The sequence below is a fragment of the Chlorocebus sabaeus genome, chromosome 10 (assembly GCF_047675955.1).
Source record: "Chlorocebus sabaeus isolate Y175 chromosome 10, mChlSab1.0.hap1, whole genome shotgun sequence".
NCBI lineage: Eukaryota > Metazoa > Chordata > Mammalia > Primates > Cercopithecidae > Chlorocebus > Chlorocebus sabaeus.
Window position 1 is genome coordinate 65,930,351 of NC_132913.1, and position 20,765 is coordinate 65,951,115.

The 20,765-nt window shown below is 35.0% G+C and overlaps 1 protein-coding gene across 2 annotated transcripts in view; it reads right to left on the reverse strand.

Annotated features, from left to right (window-relative positions):
* TTN (titin) overlaps positions 1-20,765 on the reverse strand; it is a 270,912-nt gene that overhangs the window by 115,046 nt on the left and 135,101 nt on the right. For both annotated transcript variants that reach the window (XM_073019847.1, XM_073019846.1), the window contains 20 exons: positions 15,630-15,713; positions 15,440-15,523; positions 15,273-15,356; positions 13,375-13,458; positions 12,791-12,874; positions 12,624-12,707; positions 12,390-12,473; positions 12,172-12,255; positions 11,959-12,042; positions 11,749-11,826; positions 11,259-11,342; positions 10,690-10,779; positions 10,344-10,421; positions 6,435-6,548; positions 5,052-5,120; positions 2,740-2,820; positions 1,767-1,841; positions 1,069-1,158; positions 575-637; positions 226-315 (listed from right to left, as the gene is read on the reverse strand). In XM_073019847.1, the coding sequence (XP_072875948.1) occupies positions 226-315; positions 575-637; positions 1,069-1,158; positions 1,767-1,841; positions 2,740-2,820; positions 5,052-5,120; positions 6,435-6,548; positions 10,344-10,421; positions 10,690-10,779; positions 11,259-11,342; positions 11,749-11,826; positions 11,959-12,042; positions 12,172-12,255; positions 12,390-12,473; positions 12,624-12,707; positions 12,791-12,874; positions 13,375-13,458; positions 15,273-15,356; positions 15,440-15,523; positions 15,630-15,713 (1,668 nt within the window). The remainder of the gene's footprint in view (positions 1-225; positions 316-574; positions 638-1,068; positions 1,159-1,766; positions 1,842-2,739; positions 2,821-5,051; positions 5,121-6,434; positions 6,549-10,343; positions 10,422-10,689; positions 10,780-11,258; positions 11,343-11,748; positions 11,827-11,958; positions 12,043-12,171; positions 12,256-12,389; positions 12,474-12,623; positions 12,708-12,790; positions 12,875-13,374; positions 13,459-15,272; positions 15,357-15,439; positions 15,524-15,629; positions 15,714-20,765) is intronic.

Consider the following 20,765-nt stretch of genomic DNA (forward strand, 5'->3'; position numbering starts at 1 on the left):
CCGGGAATGTACATTCCAATTAAGGCACAATATTCACCCACTGGGCAGGAGACAAGATGGATAAAAGATATTGGATGAAGAAAGGCTAGAAACTTATCATAAACCTCTGAAGTTGAAATGATACCTATGTTGCAACATAAACAGGGCTTGAATTTTAATCAAGTGTGAATACTTTTATTAAGTCACCAAAACAAACTGGCAAAAAGAAAGCTACAGGATAAATACCTGCTTTCTTTCCAACCACCGGCACTGTTACTGGGGCAGCGATGGGGGTTGGTTCAGGTTCCACAGGAGGTGGTTTGATTGTTTTCACTTCTGTAGAGAGATGTCCATTGCATTAATGTATCAATTTGTCACTTCCTAAAAGCTTATTTGGTGGCTTATTTGCCTCTTCTGATATAATTTTGAAATCTTTGAATAACTAGTTTTTAAGAGAATAGTATGTTAAGCATATTGAGACATCAGAAATCATTTGATACATACTGACTTTCACCTACTATCTTTTATTAAGTACATGTTATGTGTGTGAATCAAGAAGGAATATGCTGTTGACATTGAGGATAAGCTTGCTCACCTGCTTCAGGCTTTGGTTTCGGTTCAGGTCCAGGGAGAGGTATTGCTGGCTTGATTTCAGGCACTGAAATAATTCAGAGTAGAGGGCAGATTATTACAGGATTTTTGAAGTTTTTCACAAAGTCAAAACCAAAATTAAACCCACATATCTTGGAAGATATTAGAATTTATATACATATAATTATCAAATCAAGTATTTGATTAGTTTTCATTTTAAACAAAATATTTGGAAAATATAGTAAGGCAATGTTCTTGGTTTTAATGTTGTTATTTATCTCATTGCCCATAAATACAATTTTTTTTTCTGATAACTTATTTAGCAACTGGGTAATCATTAGCCAATTGCATAGGAGAGTGAGATGGTACAGAAAATTAAGCCATATGTGATGAACAGATTAAGGTCATGTGTTCAAATCTTTATGTCAGTGTAACAATATTTTAAATGATACATATTTGCATTTTTAGAAACAACTAAGAATGCCAGTAGATTTGTACCTTTTGTTGGTTCAGGAATCTTCCTTTCTCTTTTTGTAACAGTAGGTACTTCAACCTCTTCAACAGGTTTTGGAGGTGGTGGTTCTGGTACTTTAAGATAATAAGATTTTTTTTTAGTGTTAATATTTGAATATTTAAGGAGCAACTAATCTGAAATATCAATTTATTTTTCAAAAACTCTATTGATGGTTTTTTAAAAAACCTTATAGTTTATCAATTTCTATTTTATTTTCTTGACTCTGCTTCCATTTATTTTTCTTCCTTTTATTCCATCAACTTGTTTTCCACTCCCCATAGCTCTCTCCTTCTAAATCACTTCTATAATAGTTCCCAATAATTACACCCTTTGAGAAGAGGCTAATGATAAAAGCCAACCCATTTAAAAGCTCCCAGATTATGAAACCTTTGCCGACAACCTCCCATGAATAGCCACTTGATTATTTCAGTCATTTCTACTGGAGGAACTTAAGTTGCAAAGGAATGATAAGAATGAAGTGCAGGGAAATACATGAACGGATTTGGGAATTACTATAAAAATATTTAAACAGAAAGCAGACAATGGAAAACAAAGACTACATCACAGATGAAATATGAAGCCATGTTTACATCTAACTTCATTTATGTTTACAAGATAAACCTTTTGTTAAATGTCCATTTTGTTAAAAGATATTCTTACAAATTGTCACTGAGATTCCTACCTGCAGGTTTTTTAACTTTTTCTAGTTTTTTAGGTTCTACTTTAGGCTCTTCTTCTTCAGGTCTTTTTCTTAGAACTTTAAAGACAAAAAGGTTTATATGTAAACCAAGACAAACTAATGAAGATGTTGAATAAGCTTGACAAATGCAAATAATGTACAAAGCAAGGAAAATGAAAAAAAGCATGCTACCTAGCACTCTGGAAAATAAGCATTTACACTAAAAGTTTTTTCTTTTTTTTTTTTTAATCAAAGGTTGTTACATTAATTATAATAGCACTCAAAGTTACTTTGTTTCTGTCTTGATAGAGGGTATATTCTGAGACAAGTCTGTGGGAGAAACAGCTCCAACACAAAATGAATAATTTGAATAGCAACGAATTATAATAATAATTAAAGTTAATGATTTAATGAGTATGTAAATAAGTAGAAAGTTTACTTAAGCAGAGATATCTAAAGAAAGGTAGCCTAAAAATCAGTAATTCTATGTGAAGACAATGTTAGAACTTAATTCTTCATTTGACTATCTTGTTTCACATTCTTAAAGAAATGTTCAGTTTTTTAAGGATGTTATTTATTAGTTGTGGTGATCCTGTGTCATGCTTTAAAACTGAATATTGAATTTAAGCTAAAGTAGTTTCATGTAGGGTATTTAATAGGTTTAGTGTACTTTACTACATAATTTGGTTATGAAAATGGCAGTCATAGTTGTTGTTAGTTTAGAATATTATCAACTTAGTTATGCCTATTAACATTTTAAATTTCAAAATACTGTGAATGCTCACAAAATTTCTGTCTTTTTTTTAAAAAAAGATCTGGAAATGACATTTTTCTTAATTTTCAGTGAAACTACAAACAAATTTTGATAAATAGTGAACCAATTCAAGGAAAACCAAAGGACAGAAACATTTTGTAAGCTTTCAAGTTCATTTTTAAAATTACTTAATGCTGACAGAATGGTCGAAAAATACTATACCGCTTTTCAGAACAACTTCTTCCTTTGGTTCAGGTTTACGTTCAGGAAGTAATTTGCGAACTTTCTTTTCACCTCCAGGCACTTAAAAGAATATGATTTCAAATTTTGAAGTGAATTTATATAAAAACGGAATTTCAACAAGAAAAATGTCTCTCCTAAAACTAGTTAACTGTAGTGCATTAAGTAACAATTTTCACTGCATATAAATACCACAGAATTTAAGTTTAAATGATACATTTCAAGTTATCTCCTCTGTATAAATATCTATACAGCCTTGTGATGAAATTCAACTCCATTAACTGCAGGCAAATGTATTCATTTTAAATGCTTGTAGAGGATGTTGCTCTGTACTGACTTTATGAATCTTTAATCAAATTATAGGGTTCTTGACAGCATCTTTGTCCCAAACTGCAACTGCAGATTGTCCAAATTTACGATGTTATCTCCCCAACCACTAAATGTATGAAAATGATACTGGCAAGTGTTAGTGCCATCATTCAGTCTTCTCCACTGAGGGCAGATGGTGGCCAAGGGTTCCGATTTGTGACTTTGATGATGGGGAAGGGCCATATCTCACTTTCTGAACAGAAAAAGAGTATCCTTTCTTAAGATTTCCTTTTTGAAATAATACTGGTTAAAATATTTAAAATTATAGAATTATAAAATCTCAAAGCTGGTGTTGGAAGCTCATTTTTCGTGAATAAGAAAATGTTCTTAAATTCATTCAAATTAAGGAATGCAAGGAATTCAAAATTAATTTCCTCTACAGTGAATACTGAGCATGGTGGGCGATGCTATTTTATAGAGTGGCCTCTTTTGCTATTACGGCCCTCACAGATTTGAATGGTGAAAGAAAGGAAAACGTGGTGATTATTAAACCTTTTTCCTCTCTACTAATGTCAATTAAAATCTAATTTAGAACAGTATTTATTTGTATCATGTAACTATTTGCTCACTGTCAGAAATCTGAATTTTTAGATATTTCTGTAAAATTTCGTATTTAGGGCTTTAAACAAGATATTTGCAACTCATTAAATTTTTTTATGTGATAAAGATAATATTGCTTAACTCTTATTTCAAAAATTTAAACCTGCAATAGGCAAATATGTATTTTATTTTGAATAATCATTTTTTTCTAATGCCAAATATTTTAAGTAAAAATTTTACAGTTAAACATTACATATTTTATTCAGGATAAATTGTGTTGGCCTTCAATACTATTTTAAAGGTACCAATCTTCTTAATAACTATTTTTATTGCTCAAACCCAGAAGGAAGCACATGCATCTAATTAATGTAAAGCGAGGAGGCATAATACAGATTTTCTTAACTGATATAATGGACACAGTGAAAATATATCTGTGCGTTTTTTATATTATTATTTTATTTTAAAAATCTTACTGATGTTTGAGAACCCACCATTGTAGCTATTATTTTTAAAGTCATTATATGTGATTATGTGCTATTTTAATGTTTATGATCAATATCCATGATAACATTATTTTGTAATCTCCCCTTTATAAAATCAGGAAATGTATATTTATATGGATGACTTTTTTCCCCAAAATTTCAGAGTGACCAGAAACAGTCTTAATTTCTAGGTCTGAATGTGTTGATTACTTGAACAGAACACTGCTACCCACTAGAAAAATTAAGTTTATTTTTGATAGATGTTTTCTAGACTCTTACAATTCATTTAGTTTTCTTTAGGGTCTAATTTTAGATGAGATCTTATTAGGGAAAATACTGTTTACCGAAAAATACATTTTAAAAATTACCTACAGCAATAAGGAAATTTTTCTGAAATGTGAATTCTGTACACCTCAGAGAATGCCTTAGAGCCAGTGAGAAGAGACTGACGTGAAAGTCCTAAGGAAATCCCTACAAATAACCTTAATATAAAAGGAAGATAGGACTTATTTTTAATGCTTATTACATTGGCTAAAATGCTTATGTCAGGGAAATGTCAAAACAGTTTACTAATAGCTCTCAGCATTTTAATCTCACATGTCTCTTGATATCAATTTTGGCTAACCAGTACAATTTGATATTTTTAAGTTTAGGAAAATGCAAGAAGACATATGCAGATGAGACGAAGATAGACCATGTCTATGCAATGTATGAAACGGATGGGAGACAGAGGAAGCCACACTTATGAGCCAGGACCATAAAAGCCACAGAAATATAAGAAATGAATGGGACTACTCTCTGATGATTGAAAAAGAGAGACAGAACATTCAATGGAGGCAGAAAGAGCGAGGAGTCAGGAAAAGGGCTACCACGTAAGTATGTGTTTTTCAGCCTGTGAAATACCTTTCAGAGGTGTAAGCTCCACTTTTTCTGGAACCTCAGGTTTTTCAGGAACTTTCTTCTTTGGAACAGCTTTAAAGAATATGATTTTACTTTTGTTATTTGTATATTTAATCTGAAGCAAGTGATTAACTTTCTACTCCAAGAATCAAAACCAAGCTTTGCTTATAACCAGAAAGCATTAATAACAATCAAGAACAGCTTCCAAAGAACATACAAGCAGCATTCGAACCATGAAAACAGACTGCAGTTTTACTCCAAAGCTCAGTAGTTAATTAAAGACCGGCAGAGAAATAAGGCAATTTTTGTTATTGGCAAGAGGAAGAAATTTTCCTTTGAGCATACGTTTTACGTTAAGGGAAATGTATTTATGTGTGTGTCCTCATGGAGTGTCAATTAACAGATGGGTGGCCTTTCAAGAGGTGCCAGAGGGTCCCCCTAAAGGCCATGAGGGTTGTAGAGGGCAAGAATCACCAGCAGCAATGTCTTATGCTGGAAGACTCTGGTTTGCAGATATATAGGTCTGTATGGGGAAAGTGCATATCTAAGATTACATCTAGATAATTTTAGATTGGGGAATCATATGACATCACAAGACAACTTTTTGTTAAAATTAGAATAATATGTTTTTGCCCGTTTGTTTCAGCTTTTAAAGAAACTGATATTTTTAAAATTAAGTAACATTGTGTCAATTCATAGAAAAATCAAAATATAAGAAGGTGGAAGGGAAGTTTAATAATAGGAAGGGATGCTGGATACCAAATGTCTTCATAACCACTCTTTCCAGCTCCCCTGAGAACCACACAGAACACTTCTTTAAGTTGCAAGAAAAAAAAAAAAAAGATAGGGGAACAGTAACAAGTCATTCATATGCTTTCCTTTCATGATATATAGGCACATATCAGCTATTGGAGATCATAACTATATTACTTGTAATATATTTGAAAGCACATGCAATTCTTTAAGAACAAAGTTTTGGCTTTTAAGTAAATGTGTTACTGCAATATTGAAAATATCTTGCAAAGATTTCTTATACATTCCTTAAGCATAAGACCACAATGATATGTATAGCAATCAGGCTTTGAAATCAGAAAACTCTTTTCTCCGCACTCCACAAAAGAAAGTTAATTGGATAGCCCCTGCATTCAGATATCCCGATGACGCTATCAGTGTACTTTCTGACTTTTGCAGCAGCAGGCATGACATGACAAGCAACCCAGGAACCATGGGGCAGCAGAAGACACAACTGTATGCAATCTCACAGTACAATCATGTCTGAAAAAGTACACACTTCTAAAAGTCATACATTTCTTGCAAGCATCATTTCAGATGGCTGGATAGAAGTTTGAAGCAGGCTAATAAAACTTTGGAAGTGGTATTTTTTACCTTTAAGTTGGAATATTTTCTCCTTCACATCTTCCTTAGGTGGAGCAGGTGGCGGAGCTGGGGGTCTTGGTTTGAGTTTTGGTTTCTCAATAACCTTCTTTTCAGGTTCAGGTTCTTGAAAGAGTATTTCAGAGGTGTTAGTATATGTATATGTTAGTATGGGGATATGTAGTATATTTAATAGAAATTATATATATAATTTTTATTTTACATATACACACACATATATACATATATATATGAAGTAAAAAGTTTACTTTTTAAGGTATATAATACCAGTATCCAACACAAAACACAGAACATAAAACATAAAAATATCAACCCTTTACACAGATGATGAGAAATACAGCAAAGGCACCAATAACAACAACAAACAGAGCATCCAGACAAGCCATAATTGACATGAGATAAACAGTACAAGTTACATGGAAACCTAAGAATGAGGTTCACATTTAAAACGAAGAATACATACAAATGGGAACAGACCTACTACATATGTACAACAACATAAACCATATACATTTAAAGAGAAAGAATATGATAAAGAAGATTTAAGTCCACTGGCTTGAATACCTTTTACTGGTATTTCTTCAGGCTGTGGTTCAGGTTCAGGCTCTTCAGGTTTAACGTACTTTTCAATTTCACGTTCTTTAAAGAATTTTGACAAAGGATACGAGGTTGTAAAGTTCTTCAAAAAGACTCATAGAAATTTCACATTGATGCAAAGATTACAGTCACAAAATAAAAATATACAATTCATACAAATTCACGTATAGAAAAATTCACATATAAGAAAAAGTTCTTATACTTGAACTGCCTATTAATTAGATTATTCAATGTATATTGATGGCAAATGAGATGAGTTTTAAAATTTGATACTGTGTTATCATTTGGGGATCCAAGGCAATTATTCCATTTTGCTTCAGTAAACTGTACCTTTTGGAATTTATAATTACCAACAAGAGTAACCAAATTAAAGATTATAATTTGAAAGAAGTGTAACTATTTCAAAAATAAAGCAGTCAAACATGCTAGACAGATCTTGTATATAATTTCAAGAAGGAATAGTGTCCTGTAAATGCTTTTGTAATTCTAACAGTAATCTTCAGGAGATTAAAAAAATTTATATATATATATATATACCTTCAACAGGGGGAGTCTCTTTTCTACCAATGGTTATAGATGCTTTTTCTTCATATATTATTTCCTCAGGAGTCTCTTCAACTTTAAAAAATATAGTGTTTTATTTTAGACTATATTTAGAACAGAATACTGCAACTACTATTCTAACATATCAACCTAGCTACATTAAATAACACTCTATAACAGATTATTCAGATGACCCCCAAATATCAATAACTTCAATACATGAGACAGACAGACAAATACATAAGATTCATCTACAATCAAAGCAAGAGGATGAAGACAATTGTCATCTTTACAAGATTTATGGAGAAGCCATGTACCTTCAGCAGGTGGAGCTTCTGGCTCTGCAGGGATAGGCACAGACACTTCCTTTTCTGGGATGATTTTCTCGGGCACTTTGGGCACTTTAAAGATATGATTTTGTTTACTGTTAAGAATTTAGAAGACATGCAAGACTGTCTAAAGAGCAGGCAAAGAATGCAGGGGCAAGAGCTTCATCTTAGAAGATTTCATGGGGAAAATGGCTTCTGAGACATGGCACCGTTTTGGACATCCTAATTTTATATATGAATCTTCTCAGCCTTCTTCATTTGCTTCTAGTCCTCTGTGTACCCTTAAATGAAGATGTTTTCCCACTGGTCTAACTTCTACACTTAAAAAAATTTGCTGTACATTTTCTGAGTAATTGTTCCTTCATACTCAATTCTTATTTCCATGCGAATGACTTTAAGCTACATCTCTAGGCCTGATCGCTTTCTTAAGCTCCTGAGGCACACTCCCAACTTTTATGCTTTAAAGGTGAAAAATACATCTACCATATTCCTCTAACATGTGTTCAGAGACCAAATGAACCATTCTTTTGGCCATCTAGCTTTAAACCTTACAATGATCTTGGGCTCCTCAATTTCCCTAATGGTTTTGACAATGGTCAGAGGCCACTCAGTCTCCATCTCTCTCAAACCCAGTGCCCCTTTCCATTTCTACCACCACAGATCTTGTCCAACTCTTAAAGACCTTAAATAATTACAATGAGTCTTTACTATTTAGCAGCTGAAATTGCTGTCAGTTACCTTTCTAAAGCCCAAATCCTATTAATATGTAAGCCTACTGCAAAACCTTTGAAGCTTCCTATTGCCTATAGAAAAAAGTACAAGCCTTTTTCTAGCATTTGAAGTACTCCAAAATATGACCCCATCTTTATATCTGGTATTATCTTTCAAGACATTCCACAGTCAATCCATACTCAAATTGTATAAGTTTACTTGAAAGTCCTTGAACATTCTAGATCCTTCCATCTCTGTGCCTTTTAATATGCTCTTCCCTTTCCATAGGATATCATGTCCTCAATTTCTTTCTTTTTTTTTTTTTTTGAGACAGAAGCTCACTGTGTCACCCAAGCTGGAGTGCAGTGGCATGGTCTAGGCTCACTGCAACCTCTGCCTCCTGGGTTAAAGCAATTCTCCTGCTTCAGCCTCCCAAGTAGCTGGGACTACAGGCACATATCACCACGCCCAGCTAATTTTTGTATTTTTAGTGGAGATGGGGTTTCACCATGTTGGCCAGGCTGGTCTTGAACTCCTGACCTCAAGTGATCCAACCACCTCGGCCTCCCCAAGTGTTGGGATTACAGGCATGAGCCACCACATCCGGCCTCATTTCCTCAATTTCTACATGTAAAAGTCCATCAAAATTTAAATTCAATTATTCCATACAACTTCCCATGATGCCTCTGCCTGAAAGTAATCTTTTCTTGCCCTGTATTTCTGCAGCCGTTTGTATTCACTTGCTATGTATAATCACTTCCTGTGTGTATTAGAGTCCTATTATCTTTCTATCCTCTCACCGGATTTAACTTATTTGAACACAGGATCAGGCCTTAATTTTTCTAATATGATGTCTTGTTAATGGTCTACATTCAACAAAATATGTTGAATTGAGCTGTTTGACACATTGAATGAGAGAAGGTTCTTTACTACTAGTTGTAACCATGTGATATATCACAGCACAACTGAACCCCATTCATTTTTTCACTCCTGCTTGTCTGTTTCATTTTTTCCCCTTCATTATTTCCCTTTTTTCTGTGCAATGTGGTTTTAACATAAATTCACAATCAGTATGTTTTTCTCTAAGACCTATTATTAACATGCTTAAATAGCAGTTAGATAAATCTATTTTTTCTTCATAGTAGGTACCTTTTTCTGGAAGAACTTCTGGTTTTTTGGTAACAGGCACAGGTTCTTTCCTTACTGGAACAAGTTTCTTGGGCACCTCAGGCACTTTGAAGATATTAGTTTTGTTTTAAAAAGAGTATTTAAAAACATTTTTAAATATTAAGAATAAAAAACCTGCATTTATTGGAGCAGCATTAAAATTAATGAAAGCAAAATAAGGAAATTTTTGTCGTTAGTTATGCAATGACAATGAGGACAACTTATTGGATTCCACTTTAAGATATCAGAATATTTTCTTTTTTATGATGCCAATGATGATGTGAATACCTTTAGCTGCTGGTGTTTCTGGCTTCTTAACAGTTGGGACCTTCTTCACTGGAACAACTTTCTTTGGCATCTCAGGTTCTTTAAAGATATTAGTAGCATTTAATAATACAAAGTTGCAAGATGTAAGATATACATACAAGTTTATTGAACACCATAACATATAGGTAAGAGTTAACAAACGTATGATATAACACAACACACAATAAGAAAAGAGTGTAAAATTGTAGACACCACAAAAATGAAGTATTCATTTTAACATGAGTACCTTTAGGAGGTGGTGCTTCTGGTTTTTTGATGACAGGAACTTTCTTCTCTGGGATGATCTTCTTGGGCTCTTCAGGCACTTGAATAATAGGAATTTCTTTTAGAATTAGGTGATTACAATGAAAAATGTAATGCTAATGAATGAATTAAAAGCCACACATATTTCTTGGTATATGTGGGACCAAATTCTGTGGGACCAAAGTTTTATGTGTAGAAATGACTTTTGTTCTTAATGTAGTCAGATTTCAGGCAACAAGGTACAAGACTGATATTTTGCCTTGAAGAAGATATATAGACACAAAAATGAAATGACTGTATTTTCCCATACAGTGAATTCTGCTTCGTACCTGCTGGAGGTGGGGCTTTTGGTTCCTCCTCTTCTGCAACAGGTACCGGCTCTTCCTCTTCAGGAGCAATTTCCTCAGGTTCTTCATATACTTTAAAGATATTAGTTAATTTTATTTCAATGTATGGAACAATATTCTAAGATGGACAAACACTAAACACGACACATAGTAATCTTGATTTCTTCTTTTGTTTCAATTAATACCTTCTCTTATTTTTGTTAAGATAAAATCTATCTCATTTGCACTAACTTCTTTGTCTATTGATTCAAATGCTTGCAAAGCCCTTTTAGTGTTTAATGTCATTTATAATCATTAGTTCTCCTGTCTTACTTTCTGTGTACATTGGAGAAGCTTTGTTCAATACAGCTTACTATGACTTATGTAGATACTGTGGACCAATAACCCAAAATAGATTTGAGATTGGAGCTAATTTAGAATGATGAATTAAGACAAATAATTAAAGGTTAGAAAATGACCAAGAAATAATGAGTTAGGAAGGAAGAAGAACAAAGCTTAAATTAGAAATAGTCGCAAGTGGCAAGGTCATTAATGATCGGTCTCACGTGTACCTTCTGGGGGAGGAGACTCCACTCTTTCCGGAACAGGAACAGCTGGTTTCTCTTCCAAGACAGGTTTCTTTGGCACTTCTGGCACTTTAAAGATATTAATTAGTTTTTCTTACGAGTAGTTGAGAAGTATATTAAATTTATACCACATCTACTTCACATTTTGCTCAAATAACCCAGGGACAGATCCAAGAACAAATTTCACAATAAGGTCAGTGATCTGTCTTTGGATCCTCATATAGTGGGGAGGAAAATATGGCCTATTAAGAATAAAAAAACCAAGTTAGTAAACTTTTCCAATGCTTGTAATGAGTAAATATATCACTTTTAAAAGTCAGTGATGCTATTAAAAAAGCATTTACACCCTAAAAATCCAGAATGACAGTTTTGTAGTTGTGGATTTAAGAGGATTGGCAAATAAAGGGTTTGATAATAGGTGACTTTTTAGACAAAGGTGAGTGCTTTTCTGCAGAATCTCATTAGTGACATGTACCTTTTGCTGGTGGGACTTCTGGCTTTTTGGGAACAGCTACTTTCTTTTCTGGAACAACTTCTTTTGGAACTTCAGGCACTTCAAAGATATTAGTATTTTAACATTAGAAACAATCACCAGTAAACATCCATCACATTTACACAGAACAAAACCCTTTTAGAAGCTGGGGGCTCCATCTGCCTCCATCAAACAGTGGAAAGCTACATCTACCTTTAGCAGGTGGGGCTTCTGGCTTTTTGGGAACCACTGGAGGCACCTTCTTTTCAGGAACAACCTCCTTGGGCACCTCAGGCACTATAAAAGATATTAGTAGTTGTTTAAGCTCATGGTTTCAATGAAATGTGAAAATCATGAAGCAGAACAGTGGAATATGGCATTTTAAAGACAGTTTTTTGATAGGGAGTTAGTGGCAGTGAGGAATACCTTTCACCGGTGGTGGTTCAGGTTTTTTGGCAACGATAGCAGGTGCTTTCTTTTCTGGGACAGGTTTCTTAGGGGGCACGGTCACTAAAGAATTAGAAGGTATGTTTTAGAAAGAATGAAGATTGAGAAACGAGACAAAAGCTCAGAGCGCCCAGAATTATCGGGGCAGGAAGGGGAAAGAGCAGCCGACGTGTCCCAGCAGCTTTCTTGCCAGGTACCTTGTGGAGGCGCAGCCGGCTCTGGCTCTTCCACAACTTCAGCAGGAGGCTCTTCCGGGGCAACTTCCTCAGGCTCCTCTAAAGCTTTAAAGACATGAGCTCATTTTAATGCCAGAATTGACTAAAATACATGCAATAGTTTCAAAAAAAAAAAAAAAAAAAAAAAGGTTTTTACAACACTAAGGAGAGAGTTTGTATTTTAAAAAACAGTAATTTGAATAGTTTCATTATTACCTTCTGGAGGAGGACTTTCCGGCTTGGGAGGGATAGCTTCAGGCACCTTCCTTTCTGGGACAGCTGCCTTTGGCACCTCTGGGACTTTAAAGATATTAGTATTTTCATTATTAGACAAAGTAAAGACAAACAAACAATATCAAACACAGCAACGTGAGAGTGTCTACCTTTTGTGGGTGGCACTTCAGGCTTTTTAGGAGGAGCCACTGGCACTTTCTTTTCAGGAACAACTTCTTTGGGAGCTTCTGGAACTTAGAAGATATTAGTGAAATTACATTTAGAAGTTATGAAGACCATTAGGAAAAATATTTTCAAGAGTAGAAGAGACAGATCTTCTGAAGCTTAAAGTCAATGACAAATACCTTTAACAGGTGGGACTTCAGGCTTTTTAGGAGGAGCCACTGGCACTTTCTTTTCAGGAACAACTTCTTTGGGAGCCTCAGGCACTTGAAAGATATTAGTGAAATTATATTTAGGCATTATGAAGACTACTAGAAAAATATGTTCCAGAGCAGAAGAGTTTGATCTTCAGAAGCCTAAAATCAGTGATAAATACCTTTAACAGGTGGGACTTCAGGCTTTTTAGGAGGAGTCACTGGCACTTTCTTTTCAGGAACAACTTCTTTGGGAGCTTCTGGAACTTAGAAGATATTAATGAAATTACATTTAGAAGTTATGAAGACCATTAGGAAAAATATTTTCAAGAGTAGAAGAGACAGATCTTCTGAAGCTTAAAGCCAGTGACAAATACCTTTAACAGGTGGCACTTCAGGCTTTTTAGGAGGAGCCACTGGCACTTTCTTTTCAGGAACAACCTCTTTGGGAGCCTCTGGTACTTAAAAGATATTAGTGAAATTACATTTAGGGGTTATGAAGACCACCAGAAAAAATATTTTGAAGAACAGAAGAGTTTGATCTTCTGAAGCCTAAAGCCAGTGACAAATACCTTTAACAGGTGGGACTTCAGGTTTTTTAGGAGGAGCCACTGGCACTTTCTTTTCAGCAACAACTTCTTTGGGAGCCTCTGGCACTTAAAAGATATTAGTAAAATTACATTTAGGGGTTATGAAGACCACTGGAACAAAACATATTCAACTGCAAAAGAATTAGATCTTCTGAAGCCTAAGGTCAGTGACAAGTACCTTTAACAGGTGGGACTTCAGGCTCTTTAGGAGGAACCAAGGGCACTTTCTTTTCAGGGACAACTTCTTTGGGAGCCTCTGGCACTTAAAAGATATTAGTAAAGTTACATGTAGAGCTATGGAGACTACTAAAAAAATATACAGCAGAGGAATTGGATCTTCGGAAACTTAAGGTCAAATGACAAGTACCTGTAACAGGTGGAACTTCTGGCCTTTTAGGAGGTACCAGTATTTTCTTTTCTGGGGCAATTTCTTGTGGAACTTCAGGCACTTGAAAGATATTAGTAGTTTTTCACTTAGGTTAATGAGATAAATGGACTGAAATATTTTCTAAGATCAGAAGCGATATTTCTTCTGCAGAAAAAGGACAGCAGTGAAAAATACCTGTGGCAGGTGGGGCTTCTGGTTTTTTGGGCGGAGCCTTGGGAACTTTCTTTTCTGGGACAACTTCTTGAGCTTCAGGCACTTGAAAGATATTAGTAGTTTTAGACTTAAGTTAATGAAGAGAAATGGGCTAAAATTGTTTACAGTAGGAGAGAAGATATCTCTTCTGCAGAATGAAGTCAGGTCTAAAGTGTACCTGGGACAGTTGTAACTTCTGTTTTTTTGGGTGGAGCCATGGGAATTTCTTTCTCTTCAGCTTCTTGAGGAACTTCTGGCACTTGAAAGATATTAGTAGTTTTATACTTAGGTTAATGAAGAGCAATGGACTAAAATTGTTTTCAGGAATGGAAGAGAGATTTCTTCTGCAGGATAAGGTTGAGCTGACATGTACCTGTAAATGGGGGGGCTTCTGGTTTTTTGATCGGTGCCTTGGGAATTTTCTTTTCTGGGACAACTTCTTGAGCAGCTTCAGGTACTTGAAAGATATTAGTATTTTTATAGTTTATGAATGGTGAAGGCATATTTTACAATGATTGTGAGGGGTACAGAGAATAAGTTTTTCTTAACAGAGGAGTGGGAATAAATACCTTTTGCTTGTGGGGCTTCCGGTTTTTTGGGCACAGCCACAGATACTTTCTTTTCAAGTACAACTTCTTTAGGAGCTTCAGGAACTTTGAAGATATTAGTATCTTTTAGTTAGAAGCTATAAAGGGGGAATATCTACTCCACATTGACCCATGCAAATACAACTTGTTAGATCCGCAGACTTTTCTGTACACTCTTTCCCCAGGCCCCCCGGACTGACAGTGTGTAATGATACCTACCTTTAGGAGGTGGAGCTTCTGGCTTTTTGGGAGGAGGCACTGGTACTTTCTTTTCTGGGACCACTTCCTTCGGTGGCAGCACTTCAGGCACTTCAAAGATATTTGTAATTTATGTTTAGAAAAGGTGAAAACAATGGATGCCTTTTGCATATAAGCACACACCAAGATATTTTGGATAGCAGTTGACATTTGTTTTGTTTAGAATTATATCATCTTTAAGTAGTAGGATTTTTAACATATAATTTCCTAGTTAAAATAACAATCATTTTTCTCCTATAGTCTGTATAGCTTTCGCATACCTTCTGGGGGAGGACTTTCTGGTTTGGGAGGAATAGCTTCAGGCACTTTCTTTTCTGGGACAGCTGCCTTTGGCACCTCTGGGACTTTAAAGATATTAGTATTTTCATTATTAGACAAAGTAAAGACAAACAAACAGTATCAAACACAGCAACATGAGGGTGTCTACCTTTTGTGGGTGGCACTTCAGGCTTTTTAGGAGGAGCCACTGGCACTTTCTTTTCAGGAACAACTTCTTTGGGAGCCTCAGGCACTTGAAAGATATTAGTGAAATTATATTTAAGCATTATGAAGACTACTAGAAAAATATTTTCCAGAGCAGAATAGATCTTCTGAAGCCTAAAGTCAGTGACAAATACCTTTAACAGGTGGGACTTCAGGCTTTTTAGGAGGAGCCACTGGCACTTTCTTTTCGGGAACTACCTCTTTGGGAGCCTCTGGCACTTAAAAGATATTAGCAAAATTACATTTAGAAGTTATGAAGACCACTAGAAAAAATATCTTCAAGAGCAGAAGAATGAGATCTGAAGCCTAAGGTCAGTGGCAACTACCTTTAACAGGTGGGACTTCAGGCTCTTCAAGAGGAGCCAAGGGCACTTTCTCTTCGGGGATAACCTCTTTGGAAGCTTCTGGCACTTAAAAGATATTAGTGAAATTACATTTAGGTGTTATGAAGACCACTAGAACAAAATATTTTCAAGAGCAGAAGAATTAGGTCTTCTGAAGCCTAAAGTTAGTGACAAATACCTTTAACAGGTGGAACTTCAGGTTTTTTAGGAGGCACCACCAACACTTTCTTTTCCGGGATAATCTCTTTGGGAGCTTCGTGCACTTGAAAGATATTAGTATTTTTACACTCAGAAAATACAGAGACGACCAGATAGATACACAGACATTTTCAAGAACAAAAGTGCTCTTCTTTTTCCCCTGAGCCTGAGATCAGTGGTAACAAGTTCCCATAATAGGTGATGTTTCAGGTTTTAGAGGAGGAACTTTCTTTTTGGTAGCCATTTCTTTGGGAGGTTCAGGCAGTTTGAAGATATTAATACATTTACACTTGAGTCACAAGAGTCAACACAGACATGATACACATGTACACATCAAAATAATCTTCAAGTCTGGAAAGGTGGTCCTTTCTATCGCCCCACCCACTATCCCACCATAAGGGGACAGTTAAGAATGTACCTTTGACGGGTACAACTTCAGCCCTTTGGGGAAGATGCACTTTCTTTTCCGTGATAACTTCTTTGAGAGCCTCTGGCACTTTGAAGATAGGAATAATTTTACATTTAGAAGTTACAAGAATCAACACAATCAAGAAACACATTTATATAAGAAAAGACATTTTCCCACCCCTCTAAGCTTTCAGCAAGATATACCTTCATCAGGAAGGACTTCGGGCTTTCTGAGAGGAACCACAAGCGTTTTCTGTTCAGGGACAATTTCTTGGAGAGCTTCAGGCACTTTAAGAAATTAGTAGTTTTATGTTTAGTGTTATGCAGATCACTAAGAATAGCAAAAATATTCTCAAAACTAGAAGAGCTAGTTCTTGACCCTGAGAGCATGGTGACTTGTACCTTTAACTGATGGGGGTTCTCTTTTTTTGGAAGGAACTCTCTTTGCAGGAGTAATTTCTTGAGGAACTTCGGGCACTTGAAAGATATTAGTAGTTCACATTTAAGAGTTAAAATTATAAATGGAAAACAGTAACCACAATAAGTTAGCAAATATAACCACATTTTCTTCTCTTCCCTTCATCCTCCCTTTGCTCAGCCAATAGGCTAAGTCTTTTAAGGGGTTAGTGGATCCTTGAGAAGAGGTGCTCCCCCTCCTCCAGAACCTCACAGAGTTCTCGCGACACTCTACACTCTCATTATAAAGGATTTGTTGAATGAATACTTTCAGCAAGAGGGTTTTCTGTTTTGGCAGAAACAACCACAAGTATTTTCTTTTTAGAGGAAAGTTCTTGTGGAACCTCAGACACTTTAAAGATATTAGTATGTTTATATTTAGAATTTATGAAGAGTATTAGAAAAAAACATAGTTTTAAGAGCAGAGGACAGATAATTTCTTCTTCCACATTTGTTCAGGGTAACGTACTTTTCATACGTGGAGTTTCTGGCTCTTCAGGTACATCCTCAAACATTTTCATTTCAGGGACAACTTCTTTCATAGCTTCAGGTGCTTTGAAGATATTAGTATTATGGTTAGAGGTTAAAAGGATCAGTGGAGACATTAATTAAATGAGCTGAACCAAAGTGACTTTTATGGCTACAAAGATGATTCCTTTAAAGAATCTGAGACGGTATAAAATCTCAAGGAGAGGAACCAAATATTAATTGTCTTTGTTTATTATTCTCCAGTTCCCTAGCACCCTGTACATACTAACCACTATTAAATGTTATTAAATAAATGAAGGAAGGGATGACAGGATGAACGATACCTTTAGTGAGAGGTATTTCAATTTCAAGGGGAGCAGCCATGGGTATTTCCTTTACAGGGACAACTTCTCGAGGTGATTCAGGCAGTTTAAAGATATGAATGCATTGTACTTTGGAGTTATGAAGAGGAGTAAAGAGTTTCCGTCATAACTACACATGCAGAACGTTCCAGATGGGAACCTTCTCCCACTCCCTGCCCCCAGAATCAGATTCTTTTGTAGCAGTGTTTTTGGTTATGAGTGGCTGTTTTCTTGGTCACCTCAGACACTATCAATATTAGTAATTTTATTTCTTGGAATGGTAGATGCATAGAAAATTAGATCATGGAAAGTGGAAACATTGATTATAATTAATGCTATACCTCTGGCTATTATGTTGAGAAAAACAAATTACAGCCACTTTGAAAAATCTAAGTTGGCTTTTTTTTTGCATCTACACCTTCGACACCTTAAAAAGGTGAGTGTTTTTCAAGTTTCGGAGAGGGGAGAACAACCAAAAGATTCCAGACTGAGAAAAAATATCAAAATATTCAGATATTCTTTAAATTACAGAATACCATGGGTGTTATGATGCAATTATTGTTCTGGAGGTTTTAAAGCTTTTCCATGTTTTGACTTATCTAAAGATATTCAAAATGAAAAAAATGTATAATGCTTGAAAAATAAAAGGCAATGAGAGGAGCAAATGAACATTGAGGGGAGAGTTCCAGCTTTACCTGGAATTATTTTTGCCTTGGTTGGAGGATATTCTGGGAGGTGTTCTAATCTTGTAGAGATATTACAGATCAACTTCACACTGAATTAAATATTTTCTTTTCTTTAAGACAGGTTTTGATCATAATGTGTGTATGTATGTTTTCTCTGGAGTCCTCTTGAAAATACACTGACTCAACCATCTTTCATGTGTATAAGTTAAAGGCATTTTTTCCGTCTATTGTATCTTGAGTGACTCACTGGGACATGTATACATTTGGTTGAGCTTCTACTTGGGAGATCCATCTATGAAATGATTTCCTCTGTATCCACTGTGGTTGAAAAGATATTAGTATTTTTACATGTGTTAAGTACAACTTCAAACATGAGATTAAAAAGCTGACTTTCTTCCAACTTGTACCTGTTGGTGATGGTGTTTTTCTTCTTTTAACAATAGGAGTTTCTTCCTCTGGAATGACTTCCTTGAAGACTTCAAACTCTTTAAAGATATTAGTATTTGTTTTTTAATTGAGAAAAGGCAAAGGCATAAAGACATGACATACTAAGAAAGTTAGATTTGTTAATATCATTTCAGAGATCTTTATGCTAGAAATGTTATTTTTGTTCTAATATTTTATCTTTGTATATCATATGTGTGGGATTTGACTTTCTTGGGGGCGAGTCATAGATCATTCTTTTTTGTGGGTGTATCAGATCCTTTAAAGACAGTATTTTAACATTAGAGGTTGTGAGAATGTATATTAAACATTAAACATTTTGCAGACTGAAGACAGTATATTTTCTTCTTTAGATTTTCCTAACTAGAGAATTATACCTTCAGTTGGAGGATGTTCTGGAATTTCAGGAATAGCCTCAGGTACCTCCACCTCTGGAAAAACGCCTTTGGTTGTATCAGGTTCTTTAAAGATATTAGTAGGTTTACATTTAAAACTTGTAAAAACAGTAATTTATATAAAGCATGCAATGTTTGAGTCGTAAAGCCAAAGATATTCATCTGGGTTTGATGTATTTGAAATATACCTTTTGTTGCTGGTGTTTCTCTCTTTTTAGGAATAGTCACATATATTTTGTCCTCTGGAACAACTTTCTTGGGTGGCTCAGGCACTTAAAAGATATGAGTATAGTTATATTTATAAATGGTGAAGAAACATATGGAGCTTTTTAAAAGGAGCCAAAAAATAGTTTTTCTTCAGACTGGATCATTGTTATATACCTTTTGCTAGTTTGGGTTTTGTCTTTTGAGGTTGAGTCACAAGTACTTTTTCTTCTAGGTCTGCTTCTTCAGATGCTTCATAAACTTTAAAGATATTAGTATTCAAATAATTAGGATGTTTCAAGGTGGATAAAGAATTGTATTAAGAAAAATGTAATATATGATACCACATTCATCACCAAAATTAATAGTAGTACATAGAGGCGAATTAGTGGCTAGAATCCATTGACTGGGGATAGCCTCATTCCCAGTTTCATGATATAAGACTGTAAGCATTTCTCTATGATCATGATAATAAAATGGATGAATTGTTCAGGCAAGGACTATATAATTCTTCATTTTGCCTTGAGAAAGTTATTGGTAAAATTGTCCTATTGGTCTTATTTTTAATGGATTTGTTCATAAAGAACAGGGAAGATACTGAATTGCACATTGAGAATTCTCCTGTATTTGACCTACTAGAAATTCAGTAAGTCTTTTCCCTTTCTAGAAGCTTCATTATTTATATTTTCAAATCACATCTAATATATGGTTTCACAATTTAATATGAATGTAAAAGCCATTTAGGGCTTGGAGGCAGAAAATTTAAAAAATTAATTATTTAGAAAATAAGGCAAATAAAGACAACAAAAATTTCTCCAGTTTTTAGAAGAAAAACTGGCTGAAAACAATAACTAAAGTCAAGAATAGAAAGAATATTCAAAGGAGGAAGTGATTATATTCTTTTATCCCAACTTAGTATATATAACAGGATGAACAACAAAAAAGTTGAGTTTCATCAGGAAATTTTTAAGATTTAAAAAAATGGAAGAGGGCTGGGTGTAGTGGCTCATGCCTATAATCCCAGCACTTTGGGAGGCTGAGGAGGGTGCATCACCTGAGCTCAGGAGTTTAAACCAGCCTGACCAACATGGTAAAACCCCATCTCTACTAAAAATACACAAAATTAGCCGGGCTTGGTGGTGGGCGCCTATAATCTCAGCCACTTGGGAGGCAGAGGCAGGAGAATAGCTTGAACCCAGGAGGCAGAGGTTGCAGTGAACCAAGATTGCACACTCCAGTCTGGGTGCGACAGAGTGAGATTCCATCTCAAAAAAAAAAATAAATAAATAAATAAAGGAAGAATAT